Consider the following 15,802-nt stretch of genomic DNA (forward strand, 5'->3'; position numbering starts at 1 on the left):
AGAGTCTTGCTGCAAAACGGAAGAAAGGTATTGTTCCTGAAATAGATAGATAAAAACTATAACAATGGTAAACTTGGTGTTAGGTATCTTATTAATATCTCATTAATTACTACACAAATGACTATGATAAACAACTTGCTCGCAATTACAATGTAGCAGGTTTTTCTAAGCTGGTTTGTTTAGTTCTTTTATAAGCATTTGTATTTTTACCGGCTGTGTTAAATTTTTTACACATTATAAGTGAAAAAAGGTTGTTGATGCTCGTATAAGAGATATTTTTCATTCACTTCAGAATGTGGAGGAACGAAAAATTCACCATTTTCATTTCATTCAATGGCCAGACCATGGTGTTCCTGACAGCATCAAACTTGTAGACTTTTACAGAAAAGTCAAAAATGAAAAATGTCATCAAAGTGGACCAATGGTTGTACATTGCAGGTATATATGCAAATACAAAAATCCGTCTAATATATATGACTGGTTCACAATATCATCATCAAATATCATATCAAACCATATTCCTTTATAAAGAAATTGAGAAATACAACTGGAATAACGTATTCAATTTGATATCTAACATTATTTCAAAAATGTGCTAATTAACAAAATTAATCTTCCACTCAACATCGTAATTGTTTTATTTCTTACATACATGTACCTTTATATTTGAAAATGATAATTTGTTAAGTAAGACAAGTAGTCAAATTATTTTATCAATTCTTTAGCGCTGGAATTGGAAGGACCGGAACATTTATAGCTATAGATGAATTATATCAGCATGGAACGAAAATTGGTTATGTAAATGTTATGGAATATATAGAGATGATGAGGAAAGACAGAATGAATATGGTTCAAACATACGTAGGTAGCTTTCTTGTAGAAAAAAAAAACATTACACAGTTTGAATGCCACCCCAAGAAACCTGTGGTTGTAATTATGCACTATTGAGTTGTTTTAAGCTTAGAATGAAAATAGCTTGCATTATTTAGTTGTACATGTATTGAACATATTTGGCCTTATGTGTTTTCTATAAGATTGAACTAAAATTTGGTTATCATTATGAACCTTTCAAGCATTTATTTTGCCAAGTGTAGATTGCTGCTTGGGGTATTTAGTTTTAATGTGTTGTTCTGTTAGCTCATATTTTCAAAAAGTAAAGCAAATGTGATTTCTTAATATTTGGTTCATTTGGATCCTACATGTATATGGTACGATTTTTTCCAAGTGCATTGTATTCAACTGTATCAAAGCATTATGGACAAATTGAATAGAAAATGTCTTTTTTATTTAAATTCATAATAAACGAGTTTCTTGTAATTTTAATGTTATCGAAATTATTGAACTAATGCATGCATGTATACTAAACTAAGTCCTCTTTGCACGTTTTTTTTATATTTATTACGAATCTATAACGTATTATCGACAAATAACATTTCATTCAGTGATTATTGATCCCAAGATAATTGACTTTCGAGTCTGCTGCCGAAGTTTACCGGATCGTGACATTGATAAACAATCAACACAGAGCACATGGAGCTTGTGACAAAGAAGTGAATTGTTAGAGCCATGATATTCATTTTCTTATATTTTCCATGCGTTCCCATTTGTTATTTAAACTTTCCCTTAAAAGTTGTTAAATGATTTGTTGTATTGAATTTGTTCTTCCAGAATCAGTTTTTACTATTTACCTTCCAGTTCACGTTTGTTTACATTCTTTCGTCACGGTTTTCCCCTCGCACTTGAGCTGTGCTGTGGCCGAAGTTCTAACGAGAGATCTCAAAGTTAAGATCACTGCATACGGGTAAATATCGCCGAATTAGTGTACGTGAAGACAATGATTCAATAGCAGTACATTTATGAAGAATTTGATGATATCAAGGATTTTCTTTTACAAAGAAAGTTCACGTACACTTGTTTTATAGTAAAACTTAGCCATTCAAGTATATAAAACATATTCAATCTTTTTTTTAAATTTGAGGTTTCATATGCCTATTGGTGATAAATTTCGATTCATTTAGTGTTATTCTGTAAATTTGTACTTTTGTGGAAAATACCGCTAGTAAAAGCTAAGCTGCTAAACAAATCCATGTTTTAACATCGATATCATATAATTCTATATTATTAAAATACCAAATAAAAAAAGTTAAATATAGTAAAAAAATTAATTATTGCACAAGTTAAACGTTGAAATTCAAGTTCACTACAAAACATTAATAACAAAAAGCTGAAATCCCCGAAGAGTTCAATGGTTTACAGAGACATGCGCATTTCATCTTTAAAAGTTTAAAATTTTTTATACGTTTTAATTGAAAATGTCATTCTTTTAAGCTGACAGGTATTTATATAACGTTGCATTTTATCTTTAAAAAAAGCGTTGAAAATAAATAATGACTAAATAATTCATAAAGTAAAGAATTCACAATTGCATAATACATAAAAAGGGATAACAGAGAACGACAAAAATACCGCAGAGTCAACGAACCAAATCAACGATGTACAAAAAAAAAAGCAGGAAAGTTAGTCAAACAATGGCGCACATCATCGAGTTAACCACAAAAATATAATGTTACTATTGGTCAGATATTACATCAACATAATAGAGGTAATACTTGGGCAACATTCAAGCTAATCAAATGTCTTAACCAGTTGCCATAAACACCACAAGATTTGCGAAGTATATCAAAACGTACCGACTTCCAATGAAAATTCAGAAATGGAGAAGTCCATAAAAACTGATAAAACCATTCGTTAGACTTTATCAACCAACAGAACGAATGGAAAACAGTTGTCATATTCCTGAATTGGTAAATGCATTTTCCGAAAAAAAATAGATAGTTAAACCTGGTTAAATAGCTAACTAAACTTCCAACTTATATGACAGTGGTTTATAGTTTCGTTATTTTGACAAAATTGGGTGATCAACCCAAACAGACATAATAGGTTAATGTGGCAATAATTAGGATCCAGCAGCCAAATCTGTTTAAAAATTCATCACAGACATACAACGTAACGTTGTTTTGATCATCTAAAACAGAAATCATTCAAACCAGACCGCACGAATCTAAAAACAATAACAAGTTGAAGTGAAACGAATGATTTTGTATGAGACTAACTTATCATCTAAAACATAACGGAGAGAATTAGAGTATATAAACCTGTGTTTTGATAACAAGACCCATACTACAGAAGGTTGGATCAACCAAGTTTAATAATCTAAAAACTTAAAGACAAACGGCTCTTTCTAGATGATGGTTAAGAAAATAAAAAGAGCATGTTTAGTTACTGTAATTATCTTATCATTTCAACTGTTAAAACGACATGTTAATCATATAAATCTACGGTTCCAGTTTCAATCAATTTATGCGATTTTTTTGTTCGTGTATAAACGTCTATACCATAAGGCTGAATCTTTTAGAACCCTACACCTTAGTTAAATATCAAGATATCGTTGAATATGGACAATTGCAATTGTAGGAACAATATGAGACAGTCTTTGAAGCCTTGTTAGAATTGTTTACAGTACCAAAAACGTCTATTCCGAAGAATGATTTCTGCCATTACATTTTGGACCAAGAAAATAAGACCAGTCCACGAAATCAGAAGTTGTATAAAGTAGAATTTCAGGTATATTTTTTGTTCGTTTTGGATGAAAAAGAAGAACATGTTTTTATTAATTCAAAACACAAACATTCCTACATGCAGTTGGTAAGACTTCAAAAGAACAACTCTATGAAGTACATTTTTTTACACTAAACCATATAAAAATGTTGAATATTAATTATCATTGTACACAACCGCCTCGATGGTAGCGTGGTAGCCTCGAGTGCGGGAGGTCGTGGGTTCTAAACCTGACCGGGTCAAACGAAACACTTGAAAATTGGTATTTGCTGCTTTTCCACAAAGAACACAGCATTAAGGAGTAAGAGCAAAGACTGGTCGGCTCGGAGTCAGAATAGTGTGTCTGTGTAGGGTGACATCTCTTACTGTGGACTTTTATCTTGTGAACAAGCAGGTTAAAAAATCCGGCTCAGTGTACATGTGTCGGTCTTGTACATAGCAGGGTTTATTTTCATATTACATTGCCTTGTTCTCGTCCTGAATATGCATTTAATTTGCCGCTAGACATTAAACAGCCATCCATTCATCCTATGTGGACGCCATGTCTTTTTAGATTTTATAAATGAAGTCATAAAACCATTTAAACTTCTTACATATATTCATGCCCAATCTATGGTAGTAGAGGTGCATAATGTTTTCTGGTCTGTACGTGCTTGCATTTGTCCCCCGTAAGTCCGTTCCGTATCAGGTTAAAGTAATTAGTAAATATAAGTTCACATGTTCATTTTAATAATATCTTTGCAAAATTATACACCAAATTTCGTTTTGACAGTGATTACATGGTTCAGTAAAATAGTGTGAAACTAGTACATTCCAAGGATAAAGTTTTTGTTTGAGTAAGTTTACAATGAGGTTGGTCAAGTTGTGGCCCCATCAACTTGAAACCTAGTTAACATCTTCATTGTGAAACGAAATAATGTATGTCGAATTGTTGAATATGGACACTTGAAAGTTTTAACGGGACATGGTGTCCTTTGAACACATATAGCTAATTTTCTTGTTGTTATTATTGTTGTAGTTGATACGGTGAGGGTTCATATCATTACATTTCTTTGTATACCATATTTATAATTTAAAATAACTAATGTTTGATTTAGAGATTGAAAACCCTACGACCCCTGTATCCTCCATCAGCATTTACCGCAGCAACATTAAAGGAAAATATATCCAAGAACTCAGCAAAGAAAATACTTGCACGTAAGTAAATCTTTAAATCTGTTTTTCAAATGAAAATTATTGACACGAAACAATGTTATTCTGTTTTACATGTTGTATGCAATATAAGATTATTTTTATAATGTTATTGGGTGTAAAAGCGTTGACCGAAGTACATTTTGTATGAGGCCCGGAAGCGGTTCATATTAAAAATGTGCCCACGATTAACGCTTATAAAATAATAAAAAGAAGCATTCAATTCTTAAAATTACATTTTACGCTACAACTATGAAAGTAAGAGGTATGTTAAGCTTTTCATTTGTTTTTCAATGCATTATTTTAACATTGTTACGGATAGCACGTGCAGTCATAGCTGTTGTGCTTTATACAGAATAAATTATGATTTTGGAGTGTCATGCGGTTGCTGTCAGCCAATCAAAATACCAATTCTAATGGAACATACATGTAATGTAATTATCTAAAAAAAAAAATTACAAAAGTTATATGTTTAAGTTACTACGAAAGTAGTCAATAAAGAACCATAAAGGGAAAACACATTCATATGAATAACTGTAAATTGAATGAAATATATTATGTATTAAAATTGAGAATAGGAACAGGGAATGTGTCAAAGAGACAACAACCCGACCAAAGGGCAGAAAACAGCCCAAGGCCAACAATGGGTCTTCAACATAGCGAGAAAATCCCGCTATCTATTTTATCTATTTGCCTCATATTCATTCAAGGCCGTTAGCTATATTACAATTTATATAATAACGTTGCATGTGCAAAATCTTTAGTCGACAACATTTTTTTATTTATTTCATTCAAAATTAAAGAAGAGGGGATATTAGAGAAAATTTCTCCATGAAAGCCAGACCATTGACAGATATTTTTTTTTACTTTGATCGGGATTGAGAATAAATATACATATGCCTATCAAACGTTTTACTCATATCAATGAAAAAAGTTTCTTAAGGAGATAAATAGATCAATTTGAAAGGATTTCATATTGCAGGTTGTTCTGTATTAATTTTATTTTGTTTTAGATGACAGGTATAGGCCGTATCTTATGTCATATGGTAAAACACGTAGTGATTACATCAACGCTGTGATAATACCAGTGAGTGACATTTTAACACACTTAATATATTTAAGGTTTCAGAAAGATCATGCGACAAATCGAAAAAAAAGGCAATGTTAACATTTCAATGAATGCTTATAAAAATAAGTTAATATGGTTATCATCATGACAAAGTAAGTCTTGTTTCTTGAACATTTTTTTTGCTTTTAAACCTTTGAATTAAAGAGTACATAACGATGACTTATTAGTGTTTCCTTAACATCCAGTTGCAATTATTGTATGCATATTCAGCACGAGAAACAATGTAAAACAATTAATACAAGAGGTATTTTCTGATAAAAAGGTCAATTGGGATGCAGAGCGTGTAATTTGGACTGCTAAGAGAAACAATGTTATTAAGATACAGGCAATAATTTTACCGAACAACAGGCGAGCTACGAACTTTTCAGAGTGTGTTTTCTTACGTACTCTCTCTTTAAAGGGACATCGGATTTAACGTCTAAAATCTAATCGGACGTGGCTTCGTTTTTATACATCCTGCACAACCAAAAAGGATGCCCACTTTTGCAAGATTTTTACTGCCATCATATGTATATTGAAACCGGTTGAAACTTGTTCTGTTCGTGTAGTAAATTAGCAAACAAAAGAAACTTTCTTTAAAAGAAGTAGTGTGATGATTAATGCTTTAGTATTTTTATGTTTTTATTTCTTCAACAAAACATAGTATTACCGCACAAGGAGCAGTCCTTGCATGCACAGATGACTTATATTTCAATAGCTGGTTTGTTCCCGGGAAAACGTTTGAATACATCCTTTTTCTCAGTCTCATCTACCTTAATTTTACTGTCACACTACCAAAACCGATGTATAAAAATTGTTAAAACATTTTGGCAAAGTGAAAACAAAAACTATATCCCCTATTTCTTTTAATGTTTATTATAACGTTATTGGTTCCTTCACAGGGATATGCAGATAAGAGTAAATTTTTAGTAACCCAATGTCCTTTGGAAGGGACTGTTGTTGATTTCTGGACAATGGTATATGACCATGACTCAAAAGTTGTTGTATTATTGGACCAGTTAAACAAGGTAAGATAGGCTCAATTGACATGGGGTGAATTCCGTTCAATTTAAAATTAAAAATATCAACTAAACTTTGAACAATTCAAGAGTACAGTGGGAACCTTCTTAAATAATATACGTTTTTTGTGTTTTTAATGTAACGAGTTTTGCCACACACGATCCACAATAATCAGTACAGAGATATATAAATCAATGTTTTCAAAGAAAAAAACTGTGAATTACTTTAGAAAATATTATTCAAACTGTTGTTATTTCGATTTGTTTATTAAAACAATACCATTGAATTAGCCATTCACATTTCAATATGCGCATTTAATTGATTAACATTTTATTCAAAGACATGAAATTTGTATTTTTCTTAGAATGGTCAGTTGTGGACAGGAAAAAATGAAGTGTTGGAGTTTGAACATTTTACCATTTTGCAAGAAAATGCGTCCAACACAGAACAGCTCCAGCTGACCTTACACTCTAAGGTGAATATGATGGTTACAAATACTGAGACCTATTGATTAACGATTTTTTTAAGTTGGGAACAAAATCAACACAAAATGCTTTACATCTAGACGGGGTAAGGCAAAGTGTTCATATTAGTAAGCACTTTATCATACTTTCCAAAAACAGTTGTATTATTGAATATTCATTGGCATGACACGTACATATAGTAAATTTATAGTTTATTCTGCACTGCCTGTTCGTGTTCTATAAATTACATGATATGGAAGCCAATTAAATTTACCACAAATCGAGAGAAAAATCTATACATAAAATAAATATAATTAAACAACCAACAGTCTTCATATCTTATCATAGAAAACAATATGGTTGTCCAACACGAACTCCTTCATTGGTGAACTCAACTATACTTTCTTAAATTCATGTCTCCTAATGACAAGGGTAGAAGTTGTTTGAAGGCAATACATTTATTGACCATAAGACTGTCGTTTCATTCAATCTGGGTATGTTATAAGACACATACACATTAAAGCATACTTTTTCGCGCTTTGATACCAATGAAAAGGTTTCTCATTATTGGTTTTGACCTTGAAATAACATGTACCTACATAATAGTGTATTTATCAAACACATTTGTTTGGAACAATGATCAACAATTTATATTTAAAAAATGCATTGTCTTCAAGGTTTGAAACAAATGAGAGAAGAAGATTTAGGTTATGCTTCATTGGTCAAAAACTACAAAAGAAACTATATACTGTCCTCAACAATAAAAAAAATATATATACACGATATTTCAACACTAAATTCCCGAAAAAAACACATAGGGATATAACTTAACAAGGGTTATGACTAAGAACAGACTCATGAACATGTCCTGAGTTTAGAACAGGTTTGGACAGTGTACACTAGATCAGATTATGTCATTTCTACCTTAGAACGTTTCTGAGGTTGAACTGTTCAAAAGCACTTTAGAATTCTGAAAAGAGGTTAGAACTTATCCAAACTATATTGATACGTAACACATTCATTATTGCCTTTTGGGTTATGTAAAAGTTCAGGGACATGTCCTCTTTTATTATCACGACGAGTGCCACATGTAGAGCATGATCTGCCTACCCTTTCAGAGCACCTGAGATCACCCATAGTTTTTGGTGGGGTTCGTGTTGCTCAGTTTTTAGTTCTTTGTTTTGTTTTGTGTACTATTGTTTGTCTGTTGGCTTTTTTCTTTTTTAGCCATGGCGTTGTCAGTTTATTTTCTACTTATGAGTTTGAATTGTCCTCTGGTATCTTTCGCCTCTCTTTATATATCTTACGTCAACTTTTTAAAGTCATATATTAAGATTTCCTCGAATATGTATTTCGTTGTTCTATATATGACAAATATTTAGTTTTTAATTTTTTTCCAAAACTCGTACTTTTACATTTCTGTAAGTTTGATTCTTATTAACATTCCGTTTACATTTACTCAATAAAATAGAAAGATTTGAATCATATTAATTTAGATTATAATGATAAACTGGAACAGTTTCCGTATGTTAATCTTTAAAATATATATCCTCTCTATCTCTTCTCTTAAGAAAAAGGAACAGAGGAAAATTACTGTTTTTACGGCACCTAAATTGAACGTGACAAGTGATGCAATGCTTCAAACTAGCATTCTACTAGATCTTCTGAAAAATGTAAAAGATTTCTGGGAAGAACACAAAGGCTATATTACTGTTGTTAGCAGGTACGTCATTAAAAATGTTTAGTTGTTCTGTTGCTTTATTTTAGTCTTCCTCAATGAAATTCCAAAAAAATAAATATGCAAAAATCATATTTACTAGCCGTACATTACTTCGTCATATATATATAATAAAACAGTGAGTTTAAGGATGACGTTAGGTGAAATTAAAAAAATCTAGAATTTAAAATTGATACTAATTAGTTAAGGAACAAAATAAGCTAAAAATATTGATAGGTTATGGAACTCCTTTTTGAGATATTTGATGTTTTTTTTAAATGACGGGAAAAATCTGACTCGCACTTTTACCTTATATTTACCATTGGCATTATTTGGGTCTCAAATTGTAAGAAAAAAAATCTAGAATCTGCTTAAATTTTGGTAATGACCTTTTTATGACCTATTGAAGTCTTCTATAAAAAGAAAAGTGTGTGATATGGGGCAAAATATTTAACCCTGTATCATAGAAAAAACCCTAAGGAGTCCGAACATCTGACAAAAATTCATAAACCTGACCTGACACTACATCCGTGTGGTATATAGGTGTTTAATTATGTATCGCTAAGCCATAGCTTCTGAAATTACTAGTTTTGAAGACTGTTTTAAATACAATAATGATTGAGTTGTTCCACATGTGACAATTACCGTCAACATTCTATAGAGAAATATGATAAAAAAAAATCACGGTTTTCACATGATAATTGTTGCTCTGTTCTAATAATATGAATTACAATTTGAATAAAAACTGCAATCGTCATTTTCATTTTCTACACAAGAAAAAGTCTGTTCCAAGTCAGGAATATGACAGTTTGTTTCCACTCATTTGATGTGCTTGAGCTTTTGATTTTGCCATTTGATAAGGGACTTTCCGTTTTGATTTTTCCTTGGAATTCGGTATTTTTGTTATTTTACTTTTTGATCTTGTTTGAGGAATGAAATGGTGAATCTTGATTGAATTTAAAGATATTGTAAAGCAGGACTCCTTGCAGTTAATGCATGACTGTTCAGAGTGTTCGCTTGCACTCAATCTAGTTTATTTCAATCGCTTCTAAGACATTATCATAGGTTGAATAAAGTTTTCAAAACATGACATTTTCAAAAATTAACTTTATAAATATTTATTGAACTAAATAGAGGTGCATAAGGTGAAGCATTATAAATATACTATCCTTTATTTTACAGCGATGGTTGCACTAAAATTGGGCTGTTTGTTGCGCTATATCTTTCTTTGGAAAAAATGGAGAAAGACGATGAAATTGATGTGTTTCAAGTGGTTAGAGCGATGCAAGTTAGACGCCCTGAATTTTTAATGGAATTAGTAAGTTTTCCCCGAATAAATATTATGTAATAACATTTACGGTACCAATGGTATTGCAACAGATCACGACAATTAATATTTTTTGAGTGATGATCGAGGCCAAATTATTTGACAGTCCAAAACATAATAAAAACAATGAACAGCTGATAAAACTACAGCAAATTTGAATAGAACAACACCCGTATTTTTCATGCCAGTACCGAGGTACTGCCTACTTGGTGCTAACAGCCCATAACCAAAGTATCGATACATAAGTAGTAATAACATTCACGGTACCAACTTTTATTGCACCAGATGCGTATTTCGACAAGTAATGTATCTTCAGTGTTGTTTGAGGTTAAATATTTGAAAGTCAAAAACCTTCTACAAACGTTGCAAAACTGATAAAACCAAAAAAATACCAAAAGTACAGCCAATTCAAACCCAGACAAGAAATCAGAGCTGTGCTTGAAGGAGATACATTCCTGAATTTGAAACAATTTTGAAATTTTATAACTCCAGAAAATTTAAATAGAAAATTATCCGTATTTTCACTCCAGTACCGAAGTACTGGCTACTGACTGGTTATCCCTTCGGGGACTAACAGTCCACTAGCAAATTTATCGTCATAGCTTTTGAAGTTCAGATATAAAAAAAATATTTTAAGGTGCTAATTTTAAAGGTAAAGAAAAGATCCTAATCAAAGATAATTTCCAAATCGTCACCTCATATTTTGAGGGAAAATCAATGTACGACGTTTTGAAAATTTCCATTTCTCCCGTGAAGTTGAATATGCAGCGCAAATGTAATAAAGACTCGTATAAATATATTTGTTTTCTGTAAAAGAAAACAACAATACATTCCTTTTGTTACATTTATGCAATGCTCTGAGACATCGCCTCAACAAGATTATGTTACAACGGCGTCATAATAAACCAAAGTAGTAACAACGAAACATTGAACGTTTATCGTCATCCTAAAATTTATTTCCCTTAAGGGGACGACTATTTGAATTTTAGGAGGGGCAGAAGAGCAAGAGCAAGAGCTGAAAATATATTGATATTGACCAGTACAGGATGAAAATGAATAATCTGCAACACAAAATGCAAAAAATTAATTGTGAACAAAAGTGTAATAAATTTTCGGCCGCTTCGCCACTAAAAAAAAATAAGCATGCGTAGCAACAGATGAAAAAAAAATCAATCCGGAAAAAAAATCCTCCTGCCCCCTCCTGGAATCTAAATCTTATACTTAAATAATGCTGAAAATATTCTAAAAGCCTTGAATCAATAAAATGTTGTTTCCTTCATATCATATATTTTATTTTTCTATAGGAGCAGTATGAATATTGCTACAGGTGCATCAAGGAGTATTTAGAAAGAGACTCGCTGTATGCAAATGTTTAGTTTCGTCAGTGTTTATTCCTTTAGAATTAAGTTTAGATCAAATACATTTACATACTGAAATGTTATAACGAAATAAAAGTAAGATGTCAAATTACAAAGAAAATTGTAATTACATGTCTTTGTGGACAAATTAGATTGTTGGGTTTTGTATACATTATTGATTAACATTGTCTGCGATATATATCTATGGTATAGTTTTAATTAATCGGAAAACAGATAATACTAATATTTATTAATCGTGTCTTTGATATAAATGTGTAAAACTCTAGTATATTCTAAGCATAAACCTTGAACTGCCTTGGATAAAGAGACCTTTTTGTTTAAAAAAAGTCAAAATTCAAAAGTCTTGAGATCAGTCAATTTCAAATTGGTAATTAAAATAATCGATCAATAAACTGAACATCAAAGTTATATTCAGTGTTCTTGCAGGGTTTTTTTTATTTTCACAGAATTTGATGTTTGTCCAAATTTTGGCTCATTTCAATTCCTTTAAAAACAAATTATATGTAATAGAAATTTTCACTCTAAAGAAATTAATGAACATGTGCAGTTGGTATGTTTCTGCTTAGTATACATTCATTTTAAATGCTCACAAAACCTATAAGTAATCATGTTATGTTTCATACATTACCTATTTTTATTTTATTTTTTTCAATTCGTGAACCAGGCTTGGTAGTACAGTTCGGATTAGTTTTAAATTCTCTTCAGACCTGTAAGAATAATCAATCATAGAAATATTCTAAGGTAGAACTGTCATATCATGTGTTATATGGTTGAACTGTACAGCTCATGATTACAAAACAGCCGACTCATTTCACACAAAATTTTACCAAAAAAGTATTCGTAACTCGGGAACATTGCAGTATAACTAACGATCATTTTTTGACGTAACATTTTTTGTGAAAAGAGCCTCTACTCTACAGTATAACTGTCAAAATGTGTTCCAGAGTACAAATCTCAGAATCTGTTTTTCGTTAGAACTGTCAGAATCTGTTCCATGGTAGAACTGCCAGGGTCTGTTCCAGGGCGGATCTGTCAGTATCTATTCTACGATAGAACTGTCAGAAGAATCTGTTTCATGGTAGACCTGCCAAGATATATTCCAGGGTAGATCTGTCAGTATCTATACTACGATAGATCTGTCAGAATATGTTCTACGGTAGAACTGACAGAATCTGTTCCAGGGTAGAACTGTCAGGATTTGTTCGGGGTAGAATGTTAAGAATCTGTTCCGTGGTCGAACTGTCAGGATTTGTTCTAGTGTAGATCATTTTCAGTCAACAATTGCTTCAAAAATATCAGAAGAACTATTAAGAAGATTAACTTATGAATCCTTAGATTACAAGGGAGGTTACATTGAACATATAGCCATGCTGTTTTCTGTTTTTATTAGACATGAATCATCAGTTCAAAATTTTGAAATATGATCGTTAAAGTTTTAATGTTAATTTATTGTTTTTTCTTAAATTCAATCCGAAATTGCTGCCAAAATACGTTTGAATCAACTGTTTTTTAAACTATTTTAAACATGTGTTATCAATTTTGCGTGTTTACAGTGTCTAAAAACTGTAAATATGTATACCGGAACTGTGTTACCGGGTAAATGTGGTACAGCGACTAATATATCATGTCTAGATTTTTTGTCGGCATATTTTTTCGAACTGCATTCCGTCTTTGATGAGAAAAGGGAATAGATTAGGTGTACCGAGGTTAAAATCTTGTCAATCGATTAAAAGAGACAAATCAAGGCAGCAAACAAAAACTAAGGGCATCGCATGAACTCCAAAAGGTGCGAGACCTAATGCGCCGACGGGGTAAACGTCTCCTGCTATGCATGCGTAATCCGCTATTCGAATACACTCTCAGACACAATGACAAAATCAGGAATAGGACACAATCGGTTAAATCACAGATCAGACTACTATAAAGGTATCTGTAGATCTAAGAAATGTTATCCCACTGACATTGTTTCAACATGTTCAATGTAAAAACTCCTGAATTGAAGATATATATTGATATAATCGAGACTTCATTTGTTATTGTCACTATTATTATTAAGTTTTTTGTATAATGAGTATTCTCTATTTGATTACTGTTTTATAAAATTATATTTTTGTTTGTTTATAAACATACTTTGTTAACCATTTTTATATAGTACATAATGTAATGGTTTTTTTTTATCAAATAAAAATACTTCGGCACCTCTGAAGAATCGCTTTTCTGTAATTGGAGTGAAAAGGCGTGAGAGCTAGGCATAAAGTAATAACACTAAGTCTTGATGAAGACTGGTCGTCAACCAATCATATTTTTTCTTTGTTTTGGGTCGTTTTGGTGCTTTTTTTCTGACATATACCCAATTTTATCCATAAACAGAAGATTGAGTTTGTGTCGCTGCTCGTCCGTTTCGTCGACCCATTCATCGTAAAATATTTCCTAGTATTAAATTGAAGGGCTCGTATTGTTGTATAGGCAAGAAAGATCATTTGAGATTCTACCACGTTTTCATATTGCATTACACCTATCACCTATCGTTTTACTATTGATCAGTAGAGCTACTTGCGCTAATATCATAGGTACTCTGATTTTTATGTCTTCGTTTTGAGGAAACTGAAATGAATATAGCATTTTGTGGTCTGGTGATAAACGAAATGAAATTTATACTTATGAGCTGCTTACATAACGTATTATCCACAAAGGATGAAATTATTCGAGTGAAAAAAAGACTCATCAAAATTGATGCGAAAACCATGTCTGCAGATCTCAAAGTAGATTGCGATATATTACATGAGCTGTCATCAAGTATACAATTGTTCATAACCAGGTAATCGTTTGGTCGTTTGATAAATCTGATTGCAAATATATTTTTTGCGACTCATTTAAAGCCTTCTCCTCTAATAAGAAAGGTAAATATGCTAGATATACTTATTTCAGGTATGATGAGATGATTGAAGCTTTTAATTTTCTCTTTGATAACATCTATATAAAAATGAGGAGATGTGGTATGATTGCCAATGAGATAACTATCCATGAAAGTTCAATTGAAGTGGATTTAAGCAATTATAGGCAACCGTACAGCCTTCAACGTACGTTTCGGCAACAGCGTATCGACAGGTTGTATGTATTCTTATGGGCATCAAATGCGCCTCTTTAAAAGCACTGTTATGAATCACAGTTTATGGTCAAACTCAGTAAAGACCCGTCTAAATTGCATTCAATTGTTAATTTCAGCAATACTAACCGTTATCTTGATGATATTTTTTCGTTAAATAATCATGAATTTTCAAAATATACAGCCGAAATTTACCCAAAAGAACTTAATTTAAATACAGAAAATGTAAACGGTAATAACTGTCCTTCCTAGATTAAGATATTTCAGTTTTACATGGGAAACTCTACTAAAAAAATTACGACAAAAGGGACGATTTTTCGTTCCCTATTGTTAATTTTCCTTTTTTGGACGGTGATGTTCCTTTGGCACCATCTTACGGTGTTTACATATCACAACTCGTTCGCTTTGTCCGTGTCTGTAGTGACGCTATGGATTTCAATGAACGTAATCCATGTATTACTGGTAAATTATTAAGTCAGGGATTTCGTTACACAAATTACTTAAAGCCTTTACTATATTCTTCCATAGATACAAAGATTTGATTTGGAAGTTTGGCTGTACCTGTAGAAAACTTATTTCAAACGGGATAGCACATCCTAATTTTTACGGAGATGTTTACCGAGCACGGAAAATTAGATACGATCTAGGTAAACTTATCGATCCTTTAAATAAACTTATCTTTGAAGATTGTTTTAATTGGTATAAATATTGTTTTGATTTTGTTATCAGTAAATTAAAATCAAACTAAATATCATTTTTATTTACATAGGCACATTCATGGCTCTACAATCTGTCGATACCTGTATCTTGGCATTGCACAAGGTCATGTTTTTCTCTGACTGTTAATGATGTCTTTACACTAAATCCATTGG

At 31.7% G+C, this 15,802-nt stretch overlaps 1 protein-coding gene and 1 long non-coding RNA gene across 2 annotated transcripts in view; one reads left to right on the plus strand and one right to left on the minus strand.

Moving 5' to 3' along the window:
- The window catches only part of LOC127724568 (receptor-type tyrosine-protein phosphatase T-like), a 147,500-nt gene extending 133,478 nt beyond the window's left edge, over positions 1-14,022 (plus strand). Inside the window, exons 22-31 of the mRNA XM_052231558.1 lie at positions 293-438; positions 726-861; positions 3,475-3,624; positions 4,716-4,815; positions 5,823-5,896; positions 6,820-6,945; positions 7,302-7,412; positions 8,973-9,124; positions 10,301-10,436; positions 11,750-14,022. Of these exons, the coding sequence (XP_052087518.1) occupies positions 293-438; positions 726-861; positions 3,475-3,624; positions 4,716-4,815; positions 5,823-5,896; positions 6,820-6,945; positions 7,302-7,412; positions 8,973-9,124; positions 10,301-10,436; positions 11,750-11,821 (1,203 nt within the window). The 3' untranslated portion in view covers positions 11,822-14,022. The remainder of the gene's footprint in view (positions 1-292; positions 439-725; positions 862-3,474; positions 3,625-4,715; positions 4,816-5,822; positions 5,897-6,819; positions 6,946-7,301; positions 7,413-8,972; positions 9,125-10,300; positions 10,437-11,749) is intronic.
- The window catches only part of LOC127724622 (uncharacterized), a 311,306-nt gene that overhangs the window by 110,014 nt on the left and 185,490 nt on the right, over positions 1-15,802 (minus strand). The window lies entirely within an intron of this gene.

This window comes from Mytilus californianus, unplaced genomic scaffold (assembly GCF_021869535.1).
Source record: "Mytilus californianus isolate M0D057914Y unplaced genomic scaffold, xbMytCali1.0.p SCAF_1, whole genome shotgun sequence".
Taxonomy (NCBI): Eukaryota; Metazoa; Mollusca; class Bivalvia; order Mytilida; family Mytilidae; genus Mytilus; species Mytilus californianus.